Here is a 26,893-nt window from a genome sequence, read left to right on the forward strand (position 1 = left end):
CATATTTTAAAATGTCCAGTTGCGATTGAACTGCCGCTGTTGCCACGAAGTTGAAAAACCAAAGAAAAATGCTGTTATAGTCAAAGTAGTAATATCGTAAAAAAACAAAAACGATATAGACACACAACTCAAAAAATGTGACATGCAATGGCTGCATAAGCGTGAGGGTGTTGAGTGTAAAATGCAGTCGCATGTCACACGAAAATGGGCAAAGAGTGAACAGTTGCGCCTCACAAAAAAAATAGACTCCCCACTTTTAGCATGAAGGCGATGTACCAGTCTCAAAGTGCCCATTTCTTGAAAATGCCGAAAATTGAACTCTACAAACACAACTGGAACTGCTTTGGATAGACAGTGACTTGTAAATCACTTGAGGTGCTGCGTTGCGTTGAAAGGATAAACTTTTACACACGCTGTAGGAATAGCTGGCCAAGACTTGAGGTGTAAGGAGACTGTAACAGGCGTAAACGTGGGAAGACACACTCCTTCACCAGACAGTGTGTTGGCATGTTGATGGCAGACTGACCACACAAAACGCAGACGTTAGCAGGCTTACCCTCACAGAAGAAACTGGAACAAGCAGATAAGACAGAAATGTAGATAGGCTCACCCTGTATAGAAGATTCAGCACAAGAACAACTTTGTTGAGGAGTGGTTTCTTACCCTCATAGAAACCACCGCAGATGACAGGGGTTGTAGAGTGTCTTGCTTTCCCTCGCTGAGGGCACATCATGGGAACAAACTTGAAATTTGATGAGGGCGACCGGTGCAGCGGTCACTGGTGGGGCTGATGTGACAGTTGGTTCACAGCAGTGCAGATAGCTTGAGGTTCCCGGACACTACCACTAGAACTTGTGAGGTAGAAATCGCAGGTTCTTTCTTTAAATCGTCGCCATAAAAATGTAGTAACCAAGTCCATGCTGGTAGTAGTATTTCATGAGGATTTATTCAGGTTGGTTACAACATAGTAGTACAGTAGATATTAGCCCCACCAGGAGCACCCAGCTAGGCGCTCAGCCCTTCTCCAACTGTGAGTTCCCACTCCCAACATTCCATCTTACATCACTCAGGCAGGGTTCCACTGGCACAGCATAAATAATAGCAACCCAGGATACTACACATTGTGTTGGTGGGTAAGTGTAAATGATTTTAAGAATCTACCCCGCTTTAGAAAGACCAGGTGATATTGATTTATATTGGTAAGCATCCAAACAAATGAATATATGTTATGGAAGAAAAAGCAATATGGTCATGGAGAGGTACGTTTTGTATTCTAGGAATCAATGATAATGTGAGACCTTCGAAGAGTATGTTTCTCAACTGAGAGCCTTAGCATCTACATTTGATTTTGAGCATATTAACTATGAGCAAGTATTACATAACCACATTTTAATGAAGACTTATAGAAAATAAATACTAGAAAGATCATGAATCAGTGCATATATATCACTTAATGCAGTATTAGAGATAGCCAAGGGGGTTGAATATTCTGAGATGTTTGTTTAAGGAATAAGCGAGTGTAAGCCACGCATGCGTGTCATTAGTAAGAAATATGATGATGATAAGGTTAGAAGGAACACTTAAGGAATGAAGAAGAGTACTTCTCTGGCATGTTACAGATGTGGATGTTAATTACATCTGGGCAACTCTAGAAACTGTCCTGCATTTTGATACCGTGTGTCAAGAGTAAAGAAAATAAAAAATACATTTTGGGAAGGTATGTAAGAGTTCTAATTACAGGAACGTTAATCTAGTAGCTGGTGATGTTAATGAGTTTAGATCAGAGTTTAAACATGTTGATCCAAATGTTATTGTAAATGCGGATGATAATCAAATGTGTCCCGAAAATAGAAATATTATCTCATGTACAGTATATATTGATGGGTAAGCCTGTTGTACATCTTGATTCTTGTGCATGGTATACTATATTAAGTAAAGATATAGTAAGGAAAATGTGAAGAGACACGACATTTCAAGGTCCAGATGTTTCACCTGGAGGGTATACTGGACATGAAATAAAATTGCCGGGTGACTTTTGGGCTGACTTGAAATCTTCGGGTACACTAACCCAAGGGAAAATGTATGTGGCAGAACATGGGCAATCTTTGTTGGGGTGGCCACACCAAGAAGAAATGGGTATCAAATTGGACCCCAGGGCAGATCCTGCTGTCTACATGGCTAATTCTAGTGAAGAATTGACAGTAGATACTGAGGGTGTTAATTTTATGTATGAGTTTGTGAAGGGATTGAAGACACTTTTAATTTGGTGTTCAGTGATAAAGTTAGATAAATACAAAGGATTCAAAAACGGTATTATTTGTGAAGGATTATGATGTTCCAATCAAATGTTGTGTAAGGAATTTCCGCGCATCTATCAGAACTATTGGATAATGTGTGCAAGGAGAATATAAACAAAACAATAGACTCTTCTCCTTGGGTGTCAACAGTGGTCCTTTCTGGGAAAATATATGGGGACATGAGATTGTGTGCTGCTCTTCGCAATCGAAATAAAGATATTGGGATAGATTCACATCCATAAGCTAAATCACATTTATTTGTAGCTCTTTTAACTAGTGAGTTCACCAGGTAGTATTGGATGATTGTTCCATATACCACACAACATTTGTGACTCTGGAAGGCATGGTTCGCTACTGTAGATTGCCTTTTGGTTTGGCTTGTGCGGTTTCAGTCTTCCAAAGGTTAATGAAAGAAACTTTAGAGAATGTCTCAGGGGCGAGTGCCTTCCAAGTCAATATATTAGTACTTAGAAAAATTGTGCTGGATGATGGCAATCTAAAGGAAGTGTTGCATGCTCTTAAAAATAAAAGTTTGAACTTAAAATTGTCTAAGTGTAAGTTTTGCAAGCAAGAAGTTGAATATCTTGGACATACCATTTCAGAGATGGGAATAAAGCCTAAGCATTGCTACGTCTCGGCCATTATGAATGCTCCCAAACAAACATCTGAAGAACAACTGGCAGCTTCTTTAGGTATAACTGAGTTTTACTAAAAAATTATGCTACCAAGCATAGCATCTCTCAGATTGATTCTTAAGAAAAATCTAAAGTTTGTTTGGAAATCTTCGCAGAACAATTGTGAATGTTCCTTCTTGAAGGGTGGCCTGCAGTGCAAGATGTATTAGGTAAACTTTAAAGTTCCTATAATATTTGTGAATAAATAGGCAATGAAAATGTATTACTTCTTAGTGGAGATAAAATTGTACATCCCTTTAATGTAAAACCATCTTGGCATAGCAAGCACGAAGAGATGTTTATGTGAACACAATTGGTAGCCTGGCATTGATCTAATGGTAGATACATATGTGAGATATTGTGATTTGTGTACCAGTAGTGACAAATCGGCTAAAGCAATTGTGACGGAATCCATACCTGTTAGATCGCCAGAAGGGCCATGGCAGAAACTAGGTATTGATATCATTGGTCCATTTTCTGTGGTGTCCATATAGGAGTGTTTTGGAATTGTTGTTGTAGTTGATTAACTGGCCAGAAATCCAAATGGTTAGTAAGGTTACTTCTGTGGGTATTGTAGACTTTTTAGATTCATTTTTTTAGGGGGCACATTCCTGAAGTCATAATGATGGATAATGATTCCCAATTTGTAAGTAAGTATACAGAACAATTTTTCTACAAATGTGGCATACTTTATAAGAGAATGTTGGTGTTTCAACCTGAAACATATAGACAGGTAGAACTATTCAACAGGGTAATCAAGGAGTTCATCCAGTTAGCGAATAAAGGTGGACTCAATTGGAGCAAAGCCTTACAGGCAAAATTACTCACATATTACACCCAGTTCTGTGACATTAGTGTCTCCATTTGAATTGTTGGGAAGACGCAAACCTAGTACCATGGTGGTTGAGGAATAAACATGGTGTTGATATAGACATTGATTATCTCAAAATCAAGAGAACTGTAGAGGAGTACAAGAAAAGAATGAAGAAGAAAATGTATGAGAATAGAGGGACATGTAGTAGACGTTCTTTTAATGTTGGCGATTGGGTAAGGTTGAGACGAAGCACTGATGCTGTCAAAGAAATATCAAAGTGCTCAGATCCTGCAAGGGTTGTTGAATGTTTGAGTAATGCGGTGAGAGTACGAGTTGGAACTTTGTGGAAACTTAATAGAGTATCATTGTGCAATAACTATCAGCAACATTGGTATGCTTTTTGGTGGAATTGCTGGAAAACAAACGGTACAAAATTATAGCAATTTATTTTTAGATATTTCACTAAAACGGGTTACCCAGAGAAGAAAACAGGGCAGAAGCTGTTTCCACTGATGGGTTTGATCGCAATCCTGTCAACAACAAAGTGTTAAGATATGCACCTAAAGAAAGATGGCGGGATTTAAAAAGAAGTTGTAAAAAGATTCCTACTGAATGTAAGGATTTCATGATTTAAGGTTTTGTTGTTTTACAAATTTTGTTGGCATATATAGTTGATTATTTGTAATTGGTTATATTTTTTAGTGTCATACATTGTGTTCTTTTTGTTAAAAAAATAAACGAGAAAGGGTAGTATTTTATAAAAGAAAAGGAAGGTATTTGGTATTTTCGAATACATGCTCTGATGTAGTAGGGTTAGTTCTAGAACTTGGGGTAGATCTGGAAAAGTCAGTGGAGAGAGAGCTGTTGTATAACTTGTCATGAAGAGGAACTGCTGTATTAATCTTTACTTGAACTTGTGTTTTTTTAAACGGAAGAAGTCTCCACAAGAGAATTACCTGCGTGCCTCAGTCTTTCATGGCACATTTAACATGTGCAAATGTAACAAGTATCCATCTTTTATCCTGGCTGAGGCAGAAAACAAATAAAACTGCAACAATGGTGCATGGCTGATGAGGGCAGCTGCACTTATGGTGGTACCATTTTGTCTATTGACTCTTATTAATCTGTGCCAAATCCTGCCACTTTGTAACAGGACATATAACTGTGCTAATAGTTGTTATTTCAGAGTTTTTCACTCTCCATTGACAGGTTCCTTCTTAAATAAAGAGAGTAGTCTGTGTGTTTTTGATCGAGAGGTCAGAGGGAGGGGGTTGATGATGGGAATAAGCATGCAGTCTTTATTCTACTCTCATTCTAGGTTTGTGTGTAGATTTGCTAAAAGCGCGCAGCACTGCTTTATGTATTTGGTCCATTTGTTTTGACTTTACATCACATACATGTCTTTCATCTGCATCCAATAGGTACTGGGAAGGCATGTTTTTCCCCTCTTGAAGTAAGAAACTGTGGGCCCGATTGAAGAAGTTCCCTACGTGTAGTAAAGTAACAAGTGTGGGAACTCCGCTCTTGTAACTTTACTATATGTAAGTACCCGCGTGAATTGAGACCTCAGTCTCAATCTTATTGTTTGAGGTACAGGTCCAAGTCTCTTAAATTCCTCTGCCTTCCTGTTTAATTTTTTCCCAGTCACTAAAGCATAGAGGTGAATAAATAACATATTGAAGCGATAAATCAGTGGTGGCTCGCAGAGGCAGTGCTCGGGGCGGTGGGGTGGGGTGGGGGAGGGGCAGGGCGGGAGTAGTGGAGTCGGGTTGGTGATGCAGCGAGCACAAGGTAAATAGTTTTATTTATTTATTTACTTACCTTACTGCTGCCCGTCATATGTCCGACTCCACTACGCCCCACCCTGTCCCTGCCCCGCCTCACCGCCCTGCAGCACTCCCTCTGTGAGCCGCCACTAAGCAATATGCATCCTAATTTATGGATTTCAGTGCCTTCATTGATATTTTTATAAGCGTAGTCTTAATATAAATTGTAATACGAATGTATATTGAGAAGAAGTGATTTTTTTCACCAGTCGTTAATGTTCTACCCTCTTTCCTTTTTAGGGCCTGGATAGAATACTGGACAGGTTGGTTTTCCTTTTTTTCACTTGAATGTTTGAGTGTAGATACTGGTTGAATACTTGGAAATACGGAGAGAGTCTTAAATATTTCTAAATTACACTAGAAAGCTCATATGTCCTTTTCAAAGTCAGCAACGTGTGGTCCCATGCTTATCCTCCACCAGATAGATCATGCTAACCATAGTGGAAAATCCGGCATGACCCAGACACGCCAAGCGCTCATCCTGCATTAGACAATAGGATATTGCGCACATTGTATAGATAATGACTAAAAAGTCTGTAGTTATTTCAGACCAATGTTGTTATAGTTATCAAGCTATCCAAGACCAATGTTGTCATAGTGATCCCTGAATGTTTTAGTATATGCATGGATGTATGAACAGTTTTCTGCATGTATGTGGTATGTTTGTGTTGTGTATTAAATGACGTGTTTTTGAGTGAAATAATTTTGTTTCTTATACTGACCTGTACTGAGGATTCCCAGGACATATGCCTTTGTTGATGAAAACAACATATGTATACTGTGAGAAATTTTATTAATTTACAGAATTGTTATTGAATATGAAAATAAAATGAGAGATATTTAAATACTTAACCCTTTGGGCCGGACATTGATGTGTGGTTGTAAGACTTAAGAGCTTAGTTAAAAAAATAGGGTTGCCGGGAAAGTTTGTTTCTTATGATAGTTTTGCCCTGCTCTAGACACCTTTAAGCGAAGCTGGGGCCTCTTTTCTTAATATTCACACATGGACACTGCACATAATAAAGGCCTTCCAATGGTGCCATAGTTGGCAGTGGTTTTAGCATGCAGGAGATCTGTCAGACACCATTCCAGTGTACTGCGATGCTGCTGCGAGTCTGGCCTGGTGTTCAGTGAGGGAGGACTTGTGTCAAGTGATGTCCTTTTGCCCACTGTCTGCAGTTACTGAGGTGGTAATGGATGACTCCACCCTAGAGTTGGGGTTCATCTGGAGTAACAAAGATCAGAGGACTTTGGACTTCAGAGGAGCAGGTGTTTCACATTAACTTGCCTGTGATTTGCCTTGCCCTGAAGGCCTTCTTCCCTTCACTTTGCAGTCAGTCCATCAAGAGATTGAGGGACAGCATGGCAATGATGTGCTGCATCCTGCTTTCAGTTAGTAAGAGATGAGTAAGAACTCTGACCCTGGTCGAAGGCATACTCTCTCCTCAGCAGCTCCGCTCCTATCTTACCGCCGTTGAGCCTCCACTCCTCCTCTGGGAGGTGTTCAAGACTCCAGCCTGCTTGTTTTCCGTGGGCTTCTGCCTAACTCCACCCCCTGGGGCTATAACTCCGGTATCGTCATCTCTTAATTCCTGCTTATCTGTCTTGTTCTTTTTTTAACTCCTTGTATTGCATTATGTTTTTTGTGCATCTTTTTTTCCCCTACAACTTAGTGGCTGCTGTGCCCTTCGCGCCGTTTCTCCCGCTTACATTTCCCGCTGCTGCTCCCCCTGTGGGCCTGTCCCCCCGTCCACTCCGATCTCGCCTCCTAGCTGCTCGTTCCCTCCCCCTTCCCTACTAATGACAGCTGCTGCCAGGGTCGCGCTGTTGGCGCGCCTAAAGCAAGCCTGTCTGCGACATGACCGCGACCAGCGCCAGGACTCCTGGATCTACAACCTCCCACCTCTACGAGTCCGCCGCCCTCCTCGCACTCAACACCGGAAGACCCAGAGACTGTCAACAGGCCTCACCAAACACGACCCAAGGCCAGTTCTCCTGCTTCCACTGCCACCGAACCTTTACCACCAACCCGACCCTCAACACCACCAACTACAGCACCCACGACACCCTCAGCTGCATCCCCCTCAACATGCGCTCTGTACACAAACACGCCATGGAAATCTGGAACCTACTCGACTCCCTCTCGCCCGACATTGCCTTCTTCACGGAGACCTGGACCAACGCCGACATCAACACCGCCATCCCGGACGGCTACAAGATCCAGAGGAAGGACAGCCCCACCCACCCGGGAGGCGGCCTCGCCATAGTCCACAAAAGCACCCTCTGCCTTGTCACCTCCAGCGAAACCCTCCCCTCCGCCGAACACCTGCATTTCCAGATCAAAACCAGCCTAAAGACCACACTCCTCTGGACATTCATCTACAGACCCCCCCGGCCCCTGAACACCCTTCGCCACCGCCATCACCGACTTAATCGCACCCCACGCCATTGCATCATCTAACTACATACTCATTGGAGACCTCAACTTCCACCTCACCAACGCCAGCGACCCCAACTCCATCATCCTGCGTGACAACCTCGCCAACATCGGACTCAACAAACTCGTCGACACACAGGGCAGGGCACACCCTCGACCTCTGCAGGAAACAGCGTCCACTTCAGCCACACAACGACCATGGACCGACCACCACTGCGTCCACTTCACCGTTGATAAACCCAAAGCACCCAAACCAGCCCGAAGCTCTCCTCGAAGGAACTGGATCAAGGTCACCGACGAGCGACTGAACTCCACCCTTTCCCGAGACAACCACACCTGGGCATCCGACGCAAACACCGCAGCCAGAGAACTCCACACGTGGATCTCCAACCGCGCAGATGAGCTCGCCTCGCTACGCAACCCGGGCAAACAACACCCCAGAAAAGCCGCTTGGTTCACTACCGATGTCCAAGAAGTCAGGCGCACATGCAGGCACCTGTAAAGGAACTGGAGGAATATCAAGACAACCGACAGCTACTCCACCTACAAGGATGCCATGACAGACTACCACAACCAAATCAGAATAACCAAAAGGACCTTCCTCCACAACAAAATCCTCACCAAGCCGCTGACATCACCCCGTCCCAAGACCTCTGTGACAGGCTCGGAACCTACTTCCACCTCAAGATCAGAACACTCTGCGACAACTTCACCGACCACCCACAGGACACCTCAGCCAGCCCCCCCACCTCCCCAAGACACCAGCCAGCCCACTATCTCCAACTGGACACCAATCACGACCATAGACACCACCACGGCCATCATGAAAGGCATCCATTTGGGGGCCCCCACCGCCTCCTGCCCCCCGCACATCTACCATAGAGCTGCAGACACCATTGCGCCCCAACTGCAACACACCATCAACACCAAACCGGCACCTTCCCAGACGACTGGAAGCGCGCCGAAGTCAGGCCCCTGCTCAAGAAGCCCATGGCCGACCCCTCCGCAGCCAAAGTGGCAGAGAAAACAGTCAACAGGAAACTGACAAGATTCATCTAAGAACACGCCGTCCTCGACCCGTCCTAATCCGGATTCCGAGCCAACCACAGCACCAAGACCGCTCTACTCGCTGCCACAGACGACATCCGCACCCTCCTGGACTAAGGCCACTCCTTGGCCCTCATCGTCCTTGACCTATCTGCTGCCTTCGACACCGTCTCTCACCGCACACTAATCACCAGAGTACACAACACCAGCATACAAGGTGCTGCCCTAGAATGGATCCGCTTGTTCCTCACCGTAAGAAGCCAAAGGATCAGACTACCGCCTTGCCTCTCTGCCCCCACGGACATCACATGTGGAGTCCGACAGTGGTCATCTCTGAGCCCAACCCTCTTCAACATCTACATGGCCCCCCTTGCAGACCTCGTACACAAACACTGCCTCAACATCGTATCCTACGCCGACGACGACACCCAGCTCATCCTCTTCCTCACCAAAGACCCGACCACTGCAAAACTCAACTTCCAGAGAGGAATGCAAGAGGTGGCAGTCAGGATGGCCAACAGCTGCCTTAAACTCAACGCCGAGAAGACAGAAGTCCTCATTCTTGGGACCACCCCTTCAGCATGGGACAACACTTGGTGGCCAACCGCCCTCGGAAGCCCACCTACCGCCTCAGACCACGTCAAGAACCTCGGCATCGTACTCGATTCATCGCTCTCCCTGAACCGACAGGTCAACGCCATCACCTCCAGCTGTTTCAACAGCCTCCTCATCGTCAAATGGATCACCCCTGAATTGAAGAAAACAGTCACCCACGCGCTCATCACCAGCAAACTCGACTATGGCAACGCAGTCTACGCCGGCATCAACATGTCCCTACTCCGCAAACTGCAAACAATACAGAACACCGCGGCCAGACTCGTCTTTGGTGTCCCCCGGCACGAACACATCAGGTAACACCTCCTGCGACTCCACTGGCTCCCCGTGGAGAAGAGTCACCTTCAAAATCCTCACTCACGCCTACAAATGCCTGCACAACAACGGACCCAAATACCTCAACGACAGAATAAACTTCCACGTACCCAAAAGAAACCTGCAATCATCCAACCTCACACTGGTCAAAACCTGCGCATCCACAGAGCCAGATCAGGCGCTAGATCGTTCTCCCACATCGCTGCCAAGACCTGGAACGAGCCACCAGCAGACATCAGACGCACCCCCTCCCTGAACCCCTTCAGGAAGACCCTTAAGTCCTTGCTCTTCAGCTGAACGGAGCGGCATATCTCCCGCCCCCTCAGGGCCTTGAAACCCTCTGCTTACAATTCCCTGATAGATTGATTGATTGATTGAGTTAGCGCTGAAGCTCTGTGCATGGGTGCACCAGTATAGCATCTGGTTAGAGGTTCAACCATGTTGCTGGCTTTCTAAATGTGATGGAGCTGCATTTTCTCCTATACCCTTGATTCTTCAAGTCCTAAGGCACATTCACCAAGGCCTAGCCACAAGCCATTCTTATTGGATTTGGATGAGAAAGCAGTGATACACAGACTTCCCTAAGTACTCCGCTCTATTTTCATTTGAGCCTGGACCTCCTCTACCAGTCAGAGGAGAATTTCCTTTTGTGGCCATTACTTCAGCAATGTGTGTCATGAGTTGCAAGCTCTAAGCATCAGTCCACCCTACTAAATAGAGTATCAACCAGAAAGATTATAAAAGAAGGTCCTAAAATTGTTTTCTTTATTGCAGCAAAGCCTGCAACTGAACGCTGTTAATGGAGAACTGGACTTTGGGATTCTGGCAGGCTTCAGAAAGCATTAGGGGATTATGTAGCCGTCTTCTATATTGCATGCTGTAAGGAGCTCTTGATGGCTCTGCATATCCTCCTGAACAGGAATATTTTCCACTGATTGGACTATGAAATAAAGTAAACAAACCTCTATTATTTTGTATGTTTAGTGTTCTATTATGCACCAATTTGCAGCACCTTCTTTCCTCCAATTGTAAATCTTCCCAGCTTGCACCCTCCTTCTTTCAATATACACCCATTGTGCCAAGTATTCCACCACGTGCAGAGGTGTGCTACTTTTCTATACCATGCTTTGCATGCTTCATGAGTTCACTACACGCGTGGTCCACATTTAGAGCAACGCAAGGCCAAGATCAATCTCCAGGTATTCTCCATTGTTCTTTAGATCTTTATGTATGTTCTTTTGTACTCTCATCTTTAGGTATTTTCTATTGTTATTTCTGGCCACAAACTGCACCCAAGTCTTGCTCATAACCTCCAACAATAGGCTGACTACTGTCAGATTTTATGTAAATTGTAGTTTGGTGGTAACCCTAAAAGCTTAATAAGACCACTCTGGTATACACAAAACACAGTTCTGAGAGAATCTCTGCTCAACCCCTGATAGGTGTGGCACAAACAACAAGCAAACCAAAGAAGTGGATTAGTTCAAAGATAGCCAACAATTTTAAAGTAAGGAATACAACACAGCAGGGGTGCAGGGTGGGGGGAGTGGGGATGGGAGTATGTAGAGTTTTTGATTTGTTGTTGTGTGATGGTGGTTTTCTTTTTTATTATTTTTTTGTCTCAGGTGATATGACTGTAGCGACACGCACTTTGCATGGGTTCAGCGACACAGAATTGCTGAAGGATAAGGGATTAGGGTGCTGAGTTGGAATGTTAATGGCTTGGGTGACAAGATCAAGAGAGGGATGTTTAGCTAACTTATCAGACGACATTCCCCAGATGTGATATTACTGCAGGAGACGCACTTAGTCGGTAATAGGTGCACGGCCCTCCACAAGGGAGGGCATAAATTGGTGGTACATGCTGGATTCACCACTGGCTCTAGGGGGGTCGGTATCCTGGTTAAGAATTCCTTAACATTGTCTGTGCAGGCTATGTGGATTGACCAAAGGGGCAGATACGCAGGTGTCTCGGGGCAAGTTGGGGGCCGGACGGTCACACTTCTGTCTATCTACGTGCCACCTGGCCTCCAGAACGAGACCTTTCGAGATTTGAGTTCGATCTTCTTCACGTTGCCCCTTGGTGGCCTAGTCTTAGGTGGTGATTTTAACGCCGTATTAGATGGGAAGGTGAATCGCAGCCCACCTCGGGCGCTCAGACAGACTCAGAGATGGCTTTGAGGCTTCCTGGACACACTGGGGCTGGCAGACAGTTGGCGAATACATAACCCGACATTGACACACTACACCCATATTTCGGCAGCACACGGTAGCCTATCTAGGCTAGATGATATACTGCTGCCAGCGGCGATGGCATCCATGGTCCACGAAGTGAAATATCTTGGAAGGGGAATTTCTGACCATTCTCCATTGTGGCTTCGCCTCGCCCTTGATCTGCCGGCAGTGGGTAGGATAGCTCCTATTGGCGCCTGGCAGTTAAAGGATCCAGCTATTAAAAAGGAGGTTCTCCGGATGTCAGACCGTAACTTTTTGGAAAATAAGGGGTCTGTAGACTCGAAGCAGTCCCTCTGGGAAACATACAAAACAGTAGCGAGAGCTGAGGTATTATCCTTAGTGTCAGGTAAGAAGAAAAAAGGCCATGCAGAAGTAGCACATAAGGAGACGGAAGTTATACTTCTCTTCCAGGGGATCCTCATCAATAGTCATAAGCACTGAATATTCCCGTCCATGTGCAAATATATATGGAAAAACATATATATCTCGCTCCACATATATGTATGTATATATACTATTTTTTTCTCATACCAATGCAGCCCCAAACAGAGGCTAAACAATGTAATCACTTATACATGCACTGAAATTAGCAAGGAAATAAAAAACACATCAGGTCCAATAGCCCTTGAACTTTGTGTTTTAATGAGTAAAAGCACACATAAATCCTGAAAATTGCTAATAAATAGACATTGTTAGCCACAGGCTGCATTGAAAAGCAATAACATAGAAAATGAAAGCATTTTCAGCAACAACTGGCACCGTGCCTTTAAGGCAGCCATGACCCCAGGCTTCCCATCATACCTCAGGGGTGACAGTTATGCCAGTTGTTCTTTCCGGCTCCTACTGTCAGGACTCTGGTTTAACAGCTCCCACCTTTGTTGGCTTTCTGTCCAAAATTCTTGGTGTTTTTCTTCAATTTTTAATTTCACTCGACGGTTTTTGACCTTAGAGAGAGATTGCTGCCTTTTCTGAGCTTCAAAAAGGGTTACTTTTTGTCAAAATGCCTTTGCTTTTTGATCCCTGCCCATCCTGTGGGAAGAAGAAAGCTAGGTCTGACACACATCCTGTGTGTATCCTTCGTCTCCCTGAGACACATTCTGTGAAGAACTGTGAACACTGCAAGACTTTGTGAAGCAGAACCCTCCCACCGACCGAGAAAAAATTAGTCGAATTTATGGTCTTTCTGATAGGTGTAGGTCTCCAAAGAGACAGAAAAAGCAAAGGGCGCGATCGACGTCGAGAGAGGTCCCGACTTGCTCTCCTTCGGCGTCGGGATAGGCGTCGAAGTTTCCATTGACGTCGACGAAGAGCCACCTTCCTCCGACGGCGAAGACTTCAGCGTCGAGAGTCAAGGTTCCGCTGTCGTCAACCGGGCGACGTGCAGCGTCGAGAGAGAGGTCTCCGTTTGAGCTCGACGTCGAGACAGCTGCCGTCGAAACTGCACATCCAGTCTTCGACGTCGCAGCTTCCTCCGTCGACACCCAGTCAACGGCGTTCAACGTCGAGGCAATCTCCTTCGGCATCTGGTCATCGACGCTCAACGTTGAGACACCCTCCGTCGTCGCCCGGCCAGCGGCGTTCGACGTTGAGGCATCCTCCGTCGGCGTCCGGTCATCGACGCTCGGTGTCGAGGCACCCTCCGTCGGCGTCCGGTCATCGACGCTCGACGTCGAGGCATCCTCTGTCGTCGCCAAGGCATAGGCGCTCGTTGTCGAGACATCCATCGGGCTCCAGTCATGGGCTCTCAGCGTCGAGATATCTTCCGTCGGCGTCCAGTGATCGGCGCTCGACGTCGAGAAGACCTCTGTCGACGTCACCACATCGGCGTTCGACGTCGAGACATATGTCAAGACGAGTCTCTCTTGCACGTTCGCAGAGGATGGAGTCTCCACAGAGGGTTAGTCACTCCTCAGCGCAGTCTCAGCCAGCAGTTTTGCAGTTCCAAGACGTCGAGTTTGCCAACTCTTTCTCCACATGAGCCTCGGTCGCAGAGGTCTCCAAGGTCGGCTTCAGCTGCGGAAGGAGACTCTGTCGTAGGGGAACTATCTAGAACGGAGCGCGCTCCAGTGAGCCATCCTTCTAAACGGAAGAGACCTTCGAAGGATCGTGGTTCTCGCAGTCACACTAGATCCCCTACGCCTCCTGTGAGCCTTTCTTCAACCTCGTCAGGCTCCTCTTCTTCTCACCATCATTCTCTGGATGTGGTCATTCATTCATCCGGCAGTGAGAGATCATGGCGGTCCCCTGCAAGTTCTCAGCAGGGACAAAGGGATGTAACACCTCCAGCACATTCGCCAGTGAGAGTCGATGTACAGAAGACTCCTCCCATCAGGCTGTCTCCAAGATGGTGTAGGCCTCTTCATCACTGGGCGCCAGACAAAGAAACAGCGGCCAGGATGAAAGAATACAGGCCGGTTTCTAGGCCCAGAGAAGGTCCCGCTCCCAGGTGCGGCCTGAGATCGATCATGCTCCCGGGTGCGATCCAGCAGGCGAAGAACCGGATCTAGGAGCAGGAGAAGGGACAGAAGATCTCCAACTACATCTTCTTCTCCTACCCGCTCTCACAGGGATTACTCTCCTACTATGACGGACTCTCCTCCATCGAGGATATCACCTATTGATGACATCTTCACTTTTCAGGACATTCTGGACAGAGGGGCTCTGAAACTGGGACTGACCTTGACACCTCCTAAGGTGAAGACCTCAGTGATTTTTGAAACCCTGCACCACAGGTCTGCACCCAAGCCTCTGTTGCCTTTGGTGCCTTTGATTATAGAGCCAGTGATGGAGGTATTCCTCACTCCAGCGACGATAAAGGCTGCGCCGGCGAGGATTCTCAAAAAGTACCGCTCGCCAGATGAGGATCCTCTGTTCCTCAGGGCTGATCCGCCCCCAGACTCAGTCCTCATAGCGGCGGCGAAGAAGTCAGGTGCAGTAGCCTCCTCCTCCACAGAACCTCCGGATAAGGAGAGCAAATCACAGGATTCGTGGGGGAGACGAGTCTGTAATACTCATTCCTCAAGGTGTCCAACGCGGAAGCCCTGTTGGGGCGTTATGATAGGTCCCTTTGGGATTCCCTACAGCGTTTCGTGGAGAAACTCCCGCAGGAAGACCGTAAAGTCTTTGAGGAGATTCTCTTGAAAGGCAGTCAAGTCTCCAATCAGGTGATTAGCGCTGCAGCGGACGGGGCTACCCTCGCAGCGCATGGCTATGCGCATGGGATATCTGCATGGAGGTCCTCCTGGTTGCGCCTCACAGCTTTGAAACCAGAGGCCCAAGCTCGGATCCTAAACTTGCCTTTTTCAGGGACATCTTTGTTTGGGGCAAGCGCTGATGAGGAAATGCAGCGCATGAAGGCAGAGTTGGACACTCTCAAGGCCTTAGGGCTTGAAAAAAAGAAGGAGTTCAAAAAGAAATACCGCTCCTACAACAAGGGTTCTTCTAAACAGCGGGTTCAAACCCCTCTCTGGCAGAAGGGTCAACACTAGCAGGGACAGCAAAAGTCTCAGTTCAGAGGCAAGCGAAATTCCATAGGAGGAGGAAATCAGCGCCAGGGCAACAATTCCAACAAGGGCCAGTCCAAACAATGAGTCCTCCCTTCCCCCAGCGCCGTGGACCACTCCAGCGGGGGGCGCATCGCGCATCACTTGGCAGAGTGGCAGGCCATTACGAAAGACCGATGGGTGTTGACTACACTTCAGAATGGATACTTCCTACGTTTACATCGTTTACCCCCAACAGTTCCTCCAACGCCGACATCAAATCATCAACTATCATCAACTACACCTTTTAAAGAAAGAAATAGCTGCACTCCTCGAAAAGTCAGCCATCGAGAGGGCGCCAATGTCTCAAAGGGGGAAAGGAGTGTATTCACGATATTTTCTGGTCAGGAAAAAGGGCCAGAAAGCAGAATACAGGCCCATTCTGGACTTAGGAACATTCAACCTGCATGTCAAAAAAAAAATATTTTGCATGCTGGCACTCCACCAAATATATCCACATCTCAGGAGGGGAGATTGGATGTGTTCGCTGGACCTGCAAGATGCATACTTTCATGTCCCGATACACCTCAATCACAGGAGATTTCTTCGGTTCCGGGTGGGGACCTCCCACTACCAGTTCAAAGTCCTTCAGTTTGGGTTGAAATCGGCTCCCCGGGTGTTCACGAAGTGTGCTGCAGTCATAGCGGCTGCACTACGCCGCAGGGGGGTCTTCGTGTACCCATACCAGGACGATTGACTGTTGAAAGTTCCTTCCCCAGACAGTGTAAGAAGTCAATTCCAGACCTGCATCGAGCTCTGTCAGCGGCTGGGACTACATGTCAACTTCAGCAAGTCAGTCTCTCAGCCCACCCAGAAGATTCACTTCCTAGGAGTTCTGCTAGACTCCGAGGTAGGAAAAGTATTTCCTTCGGAGGAGAGACAGTGTTCTATAACTCAGAAGTGTCGACTGGTCCTTCGCGACAAGGCTCAGAAAGTGCGGAAAATTGCCTCCCTGCTAGGGTCGATGGCATCATGCATTTTCCTGGTCCCGAATGCCAGGCTTCGGATGCGTCCTCTTCAGCAGGATCTGGAGGACAAATGGGACCAACAGTCAGATCGCTGGGACGACCAGATCATTCTGTCAGAAGCAGCTCGAGCTTCCATCCCATGGTGGACAAAGAAGCAGAATATGCAGGTGGGAGTTCTGTTCCATCAACCTCCTCCTGCACGGACATTGATCACAGATGCCTCTCTGCAAGGCTGGGGAGCGCACATGGGCCAGCTTCAAATGCAGGGTCTGTGGTCGGCCAAAGAAAGTACCTACCACATCAACATGTTGGAGTTGAGATCGGTCCACCTAGCCCTCAAAGCGTTCCATCCCTCGCTTCAGGAAGCTTCAATACTAGTACAGACGGACAACACCACCACAATGTACTACATGGACAAGCAGGGGGAACGCGCTCAAGGACTCATTGGAAGCCCAGCGCATCTGGCATTGGCTTCTAGCTCGCAAGTTGTCTGTCACAGCAGTCCACCTCTCAGGAGAGCAGAATGTGAGGGCGGACGCTCTTAGTTGGCATTTCGAAGACAGGGAAGACTGGGTTCTCAACGACGCAGTAGTCGAAGACATTTTCCAGTCTTGGGGGTCGTCCCACAATAGATCTGTTAGCGGACGTCGAAAACACCAAATGCCGAGACTTCGCCTCAAGGTTTTACCGGCCAGGATCGAAAGGGAATGCTCTTTTGATAGACTGGCTAGTCAGGGCGGGACTCTTCTGCGCAAACACCGTCGTGTGGAGCCTGGATTCAATCCATTACACAGCCACGGACACACGAGTGTTTGTCACCCCGCGTCAACAACCAAGTACAGACAAACTCACTTGATGTGCAGTTAATCTCCACTCCCGCAGCCCCTGTGCGAGCTGGGCAGTGAGGATCATACCCAGTCCCCGTCCTGAGGAGAACCCTGAATCACTACGGTTCGAAACGCGTTGACCCCCAGCCTGTGACAAGAAAGAAGGGTGCAGCTAGGAATAATCAATACCACTTTAGTGGGAACCCGCTGTTAATCCTTTAAACCTATAATTCATCACAGGTGTTGTGAGATAGGCAGGCAGTCCCATTCCATCCTTACTTCCGCCTGTCCACTGGTATTTGAGTGAAAGGACTGGTTCTTTATGTGTATCAGTTTTTCTTGTTGAAATGTCTTTCATGTTGCAATTTATTTTGAATGTAACTGTTATGTAAAAAGTTATTTTGGTGTTATGAATTTTGAGTATCCATTGTGAACCCCTGTTTATTTGTATATATCGTGCACACAATTGTATGTTATTGATTTGACTGTTTTGACAGCAGTTTCCTTTGAAGACATATGGATGGATTAATGAAACTTAATTATAAATGAAAATAAATCTTTTTGTAATATAAAACGTCTGGTTCACTCAGCACAAATTGGCTGTGTGTGCATTAATTCATTATAAAACAAACCTGACTAGCCATTTTGTTCTGTTTAGTAATTGTTGAGGTCTAGGCTAGTCAGTGGTAGGATCCAATACCTTCCTTTGTGCACACTTTTGATAGACTGGTCAGGGGAATTTGTGTACGCCTTTCTGCCCCTTCCGCTGATACCGAAGGTGGTGAGCAAGCTGACACTCGTGCACAACGATGATACTCATTGCCCCAGACTGGCCGAGGCAATGGTGGTACACAGACCTGCTTCACCTGTCAGTGACTCCTCACAAGAGGCTCCCATTCAGGCCGGACCTGTTATCCAAGATGAACGGGAGGATTCATCATCCCAACCTTCCGTCGCTGAGCTTGGCAGCATGGCTCCTGAGGTCATAAAATACGGCCATCTAGGACTGCCACAGGACTGTATGTCCATCCTAAAAGAGGCGAGACGTCCTTCCATAAGACATTCTTATGCTTGCAAATGGAAGCGCTTTTATATGTGGTGTATGCATAATGGGCATAATCCTGTTAAGAGTCAGGAAGAAGCAGTTCTTCCCTATTTATTATATATGGCTAAAGCAGGTTTACAATTTAATTCTATCAAGGTGCATTTGGCTGCTATAACAGCGTATAAGCGGTCACCTGCACAGCCTTCTTTTTCCAGTTGCCAGCGGTAAAGGACTTCCTGCAAGGGTTGAAAAAAGTGTACCCTCCAGTGCGTCCTCCTTCTCCTCCCTGGAAGCTGAACCTGATGCTATCAAAGCTAATGGGTCCTCCTTTTGAACCCATCCATAAAGTTACTTTGAAGCACATTTCCTGGAAAGCTGCTTTCTTGGTGGCAATCACGTCAGCTCGTAGGGTGAGCGAGATCCAAGCTCTCTGTTCCAAGGAACCCTATACGGTGTTTCATTTGAATAGAGTGGTACTAAGGACACATCCTTCTTTCCTTCCAAAAGTGGTGTCAGATTTTCATGTTAATCAGATCATTTCCCTGCCCACTTTCTTTCCCAATCCCTCTACTCCAGCTGAGAGGGCTTTGCATTCTTTGGACCTGAAAAGGGTTTTAAAATTCTATCTGGACAGGTCCAAGTCTATTCGTTAGTCTGATCAACTATTTGTTAACTATGGATCGATCAGAACAGGTCATGCAGCCTCGAAACGTTCCATTTCCAGGTGGATCGTTTCCTGTATCAAGCTTGCTTACCAGTTGGCGCAGAAGCATCTGGGGTTTTCTCCCAAGGCGCATTCCACCAGGGGTAGAGCTGCGACTGCGGCTTTTCTCCATAATGTGCCCATTTCTGAGATCTGTAAGGCGGCGACCTGGAGGTCCGTCCATACATTTACCAGACATTGCTGTCTTGATTCTGACACCAGAGCAGATACCCAGGTAGGCCAGGCCTCCTTGAGAGATCTGTTTAACAGCTGAGTTCTGAGCTGTTATGACTATTTTTATTGGTTGGGTCATGTACTTCTCATTTACCTGCAGGTGGTTGATGGGCTTGCTATTCTATTCAGTGCTTATGACTATTGATGAGGATCTCCTGGAAGAGAAGGATAAGTTACTTACCTGTAATCCTAGTTCTCTTCCAGGGGTATCCTCATCAAAGTCATAAGCAACCCACCCGCCTCCCCAGGTAAATGAGATTGGTGCATCTATGACTTATGGTTGAGCCCTGACTTCAGGGTTATGCAAAGAACAACTGACCTAACTGTCACCCCTGAGGCATGATGGGAAGCCTGGGGTCATGGCTGCCTTAAAGGCACGGTGGCAGTTTTTGCTGAAAATGCTTTCATTTTCTATGTTATTGCTTTTCAATGCAGCCTGTGGCTAACAATGTCTATTTATTAGCAATTTTCAGGATTTATGAGTGTTTTCACTCATTAAAACACAAAGTTCAAGGGCTATTGGACCTGATGTGTTTTTTATTTCCTTGCTAATTTCAGTGCATGTATAAGTGATTACATTGTTTAGCTTCTGTTTGGGGCTGCATTGGTATGAGAAAAAAATATTATATGTACATACATATATGTGGAGCGAGATATATATGTTTTTCCCTATATATTTTTATATTGTTTCCGTGGTCCCGTACATGGGCGGGAATATTCAGTGCTTGTGACTTTGATGAGGATACCCCTGGAAGAGAACTAGGATTACAGGTAAGTAACTTATCCTTCTGGAGGAGAAGGTGGCTGGGTCACATACGCCGGCGGAGCTCCATCTGTTGAGGCTCCAGCAGGAAGAATACCAAAATCTTGTTAGAAATCGAGCGGTGGCCCAACACAATGCCGTCCAGAGCCGTATATATGAGCACGGCAACAACGCTGGTAAATTGATTGCATGGCTTGAGCACGGGGAGCGAGCGTCTAGGCTGGTACCTGAATTGGAAGGGTTGGAGTCGCACAAGATTACGGATCCGCAGGCGGTAGCAGACGAGTTCTCTGAGTACTACCGGAGGGTTTATACGTCCGGTAGTGAATTCATGGAAGTTGAGAATAGCGAAATGATCAGGGATATTGTTATGCCAGGTCTGTCAGAGGAGGACAGGAGCTATCTTGATTCCACTTTGTCAGACGATAAAGTTGCCCAAGCGATCAGGCAGGTAGAGTCCGGTACAGCGACGGGCCCTAATGGGATACCTTTTGAGTTGTACAAGTTAAATGCTGGTAAGCTCGCCCTCCACATCCGAGCCATGTCCGTGGAAAGAAGGGAGAAGGGTGAGCTCTATGATCAACGAGTGGCCAACATAGTGGTCATACATAAAGCCGGCAAGCCTAAGACACAATGCTCCTCCTATAGGTCCATATCGCTTCCCAACGCAGAGCCCAAAATACTAGCGAAACTCCTGGCTACTAGACTGGTCAAGGTGATCACGACCCTGATTCACCCGGATCAATCTGGTTTTATGCCGCGTTGGAATACGACACTAAATTTGCGCAGAATACATGGAGTCCTTGGGGGGCTCCCCGAAGTTCCATGAGCCGACGGTGCTGGTATCCCTAGACGCCACAATGGCCTTTGTCAGAGTGGAGTGGCAATATCTGTTTGCAGTATTGGCGAAGCTGGGCTTTGGAAGTGAGTTTATCGGTTGGGTGCGCCTGCTGTATGCAAACCCCCTAGCTAGAGTGGTAATCAATAATTGTAAGTCTAGTGATTTTTCCTTGGGGAGGGGCACCAGACAGGGATGCCCACTGCCCCCATTACTCTTTGCACTCGCAATGGGGCCCTTGGCGGCCTGGCTCAAATGGGATAGATCGATACGAGGCTTGCGTTGGACACCTGACTGGGAAGACAAGATCTCGTTATATGCAGATGACGTGCTGCTTTACCTTACCAACCCCAAGGAATCCTTCCGCATCTTCCTGGATGTGCTTGCCATCTTGGGTAGATATTCCGGATTGGCCCTTAACTGGGCAAAATCTGTGCTCTTTGTCTTGGTGGGCGACCCGCCGGTGCTTCCGGAGTCGTGCCCTATTCACATCAAGACGGTAGGATTTAAGTATTTAGGTATATTTATCACGCTTGATCCACAGTTGCGATATGATAATAATTTAGCTTCCCCATTGAACAGGTGTAAGAAAGATGTGGAGCGCTGGAAAGCTCTTCCACTCTAGTTGCTCGGAAGAGCCGCTCTCTTCAAGATGATGGCTTTGCCCCGGTTTCTATATGCCTTGCAGAACTCGATGGACCCAGTGCCAACCGCATACTTTAAGGAGATAGAAACTCTTCAGAGACAGCTCCTGTGGGATGGTAGGGCCCGTATTGCTTCCAATAAACTGACTCTCCCGTGATACGATGGCGGGATCGGACGTCCAGACCTGCGCAAGTACTATTGGGCCTCACAGCTGGCCGCTGTGAACCATATTGTATACGGACTCCCCGGGGATCCAGGCTATGCCATGGACCGGGGTCAAGCCCCAGGTAGGATGATAGATAGAGCTCTGTAATCTCGGCCTGGGAGGTTTCCGTTGACGGGCCCGACCGCACATGCGACACAGGTGTGGCACGCGGCCAATAAATGTGTTGGGTGGGAAGGCAGATTGACTCTGGCCACTCCCTTGCTAAATTCTGAGAAACTGGGTAGTCTGTGGAAAACTAAGGGATTCGACAGATGGGACCTTATTGGAATTACCCAGATAAAAGATGTGTCGGGAGGGGACTTTGTTGAGGGCGGTCCTCTTATAGAGGCCCAGCAGGCAAGTCTCCCATGTGTGCGGTAATGGCATAGCCGTGCAGCGGTCAAGAACCAATAGCACTGAGTGCCAGTATGGTCGTATCCGTGGGCAGAGCCATAACATATGTAGCAGATCCGCTCCAGTCAGCGCACACCTCGGGCAGCCAGCCGAGGTACCCGGGAAATATTGGTTGAGTCTGTCTGGCGAGAGGTAAGCCCTGTGCAACACATAAAATTGTATCACTTTGAAGCGTGCGTTACGAGGGATGTTTTTGGGGCTGGCGAGTACCATCATCCACTCCTTATCCGTCCAGTCCCTCCCTCTGTCGACTGCCCATTTAGCACGCAGGGGTTGTAGGGTATGTTGCGTGTGGGTCAATAAGGCCTGAGTCAACCAATGTACCACATGCGTACCATCCCCCATGACATGGAGGTGTTGTATCAGTTGATGCGTGGGGGGTTCAACTGTGATGTTACCCCATCTTCGGGTGTATGCCGCTACTATGGATGCATGTTGTAAGAATTGACCCGCGGGAATGCCCGTGTCGTCAGCCAGCGTCTCAAAGGGAATCAGGGTGCCATCGGTATATAGGTCCGCCATGGTGTCAATCCCTGAGCTCGTCCAGTGCTCCAGTGCAGCTTCCGTGACTTTGGAAGTCGCTTTAGGCGTGCCCAGGAGTGGGAGTGCTGGGGCGTAAGGTGTGACATGTTTAGTGAGTCGTATGCTTCTGTTAAAGCATTTCACCGCCACGTCCATATGTAGTTGCGGTCGGTGTTTCGCACTTGCCAATGGGTGGAAAAACGAGTGAATCTGCAGGAGGGTGAGTGAGTCCCCGTGCGAGGCCGTGTCCGCCAGGTTCCTGCCCGAGAGCCAGGCGGTCACCCACTGGAGCTGCGCCGCGAGGTAGTAGAGCTCCAGGTTTGGCACCGCAAGGCCGCCTGCCTCAATCGGTGCGTAGAGCTTAGTTAGCGCCACCCTGGGTCGTCCAGTATTCCAGACCAAATCCCGGAGTATAGACTCCAGGTCCTTAAATGTACGGGCTGGGACATACTCCGGTATGTTGGCAAAGTAATAGAGAAGCCTGGGCAACACTATCATCTTCGTCAATGTGATCCTGGCCGGGACAGTGAGTGGGAGAGTCTTCCAAAAGGATATCTGCGACCTGATGGATGTGATGGCGCGTGTCAGGTTGCCATCTAGGATTTCAGGGTGTGTTCTGTATACATAGATTCCCAGGTATTTAAACACGGTGTCATGCCATGGCAGTGGTGCCCCACCGATGCTAATTCCTGGATTCGGGACGTCTGGCGCGAAGGAGTATGCTCCCGACTTCGCCCAGTTCACTCTGAGTCCAGACATGGTTTCAAAGGTCTGGAATATGTCCGAAAGTTCCTGTGGCAAATCCGCGAGGTCTCTGAAGTACAGTAATAGATCATCAGCGTACAGTGAGACCACATGTGTGCCGTCTGCTAACGGTATACCCCAGTTCGCCCCGCTTCCGCGCAGGATCTCAGCGAGAGGTTCGATTGCCAGCGCGAAAAGCAGTGGGGACAGCGGGCACCCCTGTCTGGTGCCCCGTCTGACTCTTATAGTGTCCGAAAGTAGCTTGCCCGTGCGGACGTGCACTTCCGGACTCCTGTATAGCAGGCCGACCATTACGATGTAGTTATCGCCCAGGTCAAACTTGCTCAGTACCTCTCGCAGATACGACCATTCGACCGAGTCGAATGCCTTTTCGAGATCGAGAATTAGGCACCCCGATCTTGGCCAGTCCCGCACTGCATATTCCTGCCCCCGAAATAGTCTCCTGATGTTGTGGGATGTGCACCTAGTGGGCACGAAGCCGTTCTGGTCGCTGTGTACCAGGGATGGTACCAGTGGCGCCAGCCGCCTTGCCAGGGAGGACGCTAGGATCTTGTAATCCGTATTCAGGAGTGCTAGAGGCCTGTACGAGCCGAGGAGCGTGGCGTCCCGGCCGGGTTTGAGAAGCGACACCAGTGTTGCCTCATTCATGGATGAGGGCAGGGCAGAGTCATCCAACGCCGCCAAATACATTCTAAGGAGCTCCGGGATCAAGATGTCGGAGCAAGCCTTATAGTACTCAGCCGGGAGGCCGTCCGGTCCGGGTGTTTTACCGTTCGAGAGGGCAGAGATGGTGTCGCGTAGCTCATCTGCCTCCAGTGGCGACCCAAGGTCGTCCTGCTGGCCCGCCGTGAGGGCGGGAAGCATGAGTTCTTCGAGGTAACCGGCAATGTCCGGGTGCGGGTTCGAGAGACGTGACTCATATAGCGCTCGGTAGTGCACTATAAAGGCGTCATGGATCTTCGCTTGGGTGTACACCGCGGTGCCAGCGGGCGGGTGTATCGCAGTGATGGGGGACGTTCGCTCCTCGCGTTGGATTAGCCAAGCCAGTAGTTTGCCAGGCTTATCACCGGTGTGATGTGTGCGGGCCGAGTGTGCTGCGTAGTTAACATGTTTCAGGCTGTCCATGAGTTTGTCATGTTCCGCGCGTGCCTCCAATAGTTTGGTGTCATCACCGTCAGCCGCTTCTCGTTCAGCCTGCAACAGGTCTGTTTCCAGGCGTTTGAGGTCAGCTTCTATGCGGCGTCGTGAGAGGGCTTGTGTGCCCAGACATTGCCCTCTGAGGACCACTTTAAATGCGTCCCACTCGATCTGCGGGGATGACGCCGTGCCAGTGTTGTTCTCAAAATACTGCGCTGTCTGTGCACTAATGGAGCTTCGGAAATGGCCGTCCAGGAGCAGGTCAGGCTGTAGCCGCCAAGTGGGCACCGGGGGTCGGGGGCAGTCCCATACTATACTCAGAGTGTGGGGATTGTGGTCTGAATGCGTGCGGCCCATGTAGCAGGTGTCTATGACGTGTGGCAAAATGTCTTCAGTGACCATGTATCTGTCTAACCTCACATGAAGAGCGTGCGCCCCAGAGTAGTACGAGTAGGCCCTGGTGTGTGGGTTGTGACTGCGCCAAGCGTCTCGCAAGCCCCATTGTGTGGACCACGCCTGGAGGGTGTCTGCAGTAGTCTGCGCATGCGAGTTGGGCGGTGGGGGGTGCGAACGGTCTAGGGTCACGTCCAGCGTGCCGTTATAATCCCCACCCAACACCCACGGGACACCATGCCAGGGAGCTAAAGTGGTGGACAATTGTGCCAGGAAAGCCGCCAAGCCCGTGTTGGGTGCATATACCGAGGCCAGCACCAGTGGGTTCCCGTCCAACCTGCCATGGACCACTACAAATCTTCCTCCGGGGTCAATGTGTGTGTCCGACATCGCCCAAGGTGTGCCTGGTCTGACCCATACTAGTGATCCCTTGGCATATGACGAATGGCGTGTGGCGTATAGTTGCCCCCGCCATCTGCGGCGCAGGGTGCAGACTTCCGAGTCACTGAGGTGCGTCTCCTGTAGGAGAGCTATCTGTATGTGATGGCGCTTGAGGTAGGAGTATATTTGGTAGCGCTGGGATGGCGTGTGCATGCCCCTGACATTCCACGTGCATATCTTAATGGCAGACATTACAGCATCCCAATAACAGTCCCACCCCGCCTCCCCGTCGCCGCCCCTCCCGTCCCACACCATCGTCAAACAACTCACCCCAGCACCATATCACAGCAGCCACCCCGTGGTCACAATTCCCAGCAATGGAAGGGGGGGGGGGGGTAAGGGCACAAAAAAAGGGGGGAACAGTGAACCTTCGAACTTGGTGAACATATAGAATATCAAAAGGTCGGGTGCGGAACGTGCTCCCGTCCATGCTCTCAAGGAGAGTAACCATGTCTAAGACTGAAGGGGGTAGGTGTGCAGAGCGCACCCTGATCGTGGCAGCAAACCAACAATGTCTGTCCATGGAGATCCCACCCGGCGAATGTTCGGCAGCACAATAAAAAAAATTGAAAGGGGAAAGAAAAAGATCTATGCAAATGCGGGCCCCCATGCACACATGCACCAATACACTATACGTTACGTGTCCCAGGGTGGCAGTGTTCAGGAGCAGCTTCTCCGGGCGTGTGTGCTAGCCGGGAATGGGCGCCGGCGACAAGTCTGGGGGTCAGCATCGCCACAGGGGTCTCCGGGTGCGCATTCACCCCTCAAGCAAAATGCAGGGCCAACAGTCTCACCCGGCATGGGGTGAGTGTGTGTCTATCCATTCCACCACTGGTTCCGTGGAGGCGTTGTCTGAGCTGTGTCTCTTTGCCCTGTGGCGCGTTCAGCTGATATAGTCCGCCGTTTGGGGTGTGACGTCCGGTCGTTCCTCCGAGCCCTGTGAATTCGGTATGCCATAGATGGCTTCGTCGTCACTGGGAGGGTCTTGCTGGCTGCCTCCCGCTGTCGCACTCTGCACTGGGGAAGAGCTTAATTCCATGACCAGGCGAAGGGCGTCTTGCTTCTCCTGCTGCCGAGCGTCTTCCGGGGGGGTTGTCCTCGCCATTCCTCGCGTAGCAGATCGTGATCTCCGGCGCGGCCTGCGTCTCCTCCGGGCGTTTCCGTTCTGCCTCCTGGGCGCAGGACCAGCCA

At 48.5% G+C, this 26,893-nt stretch overlaps 1 protein-coding gene across 3 annotated transcripts in view; it reads left to right on the forward strand.

The window, feature by feature from the left end:
• Positions 1 to 26,893, forward strand: part of LOC144756180 (E3 ubiquitin-protein ligase TRIM39-like) — a 472,432-nt gene that overhangs the window by 255,688 nt on the left and 189,851 nt on the right. For all 3 annotated transcript variants that reach the window (XM_078645771.1, XM_078645770.1, XM_078645772.1), the window contains one exon: positions 5,852 to 5,874. In XM_078645771.1, the coding sequence (XP_078501897.1) occupies positions 5,852 to 5,874 (23 nt within the window). The remainder of the gene's footprint in view (positions 1 to 5,851; positions 5,875 to 26,893) is intronic.

The sequence above is a fragment of the Lissotriton helveticus genome, chromosome 5_1 (genome assembly GCF_964261635.1).
Source record: "Lissotriton helveticus chromosome 5_1, aLisHel1.1, whole genome shotgun sequence".
NCBI lineage: Eukaryota > Metazoa > Chordata > Amphibia > Caudata > Salamandridae > Lissotriton > Lissotriton helveticus.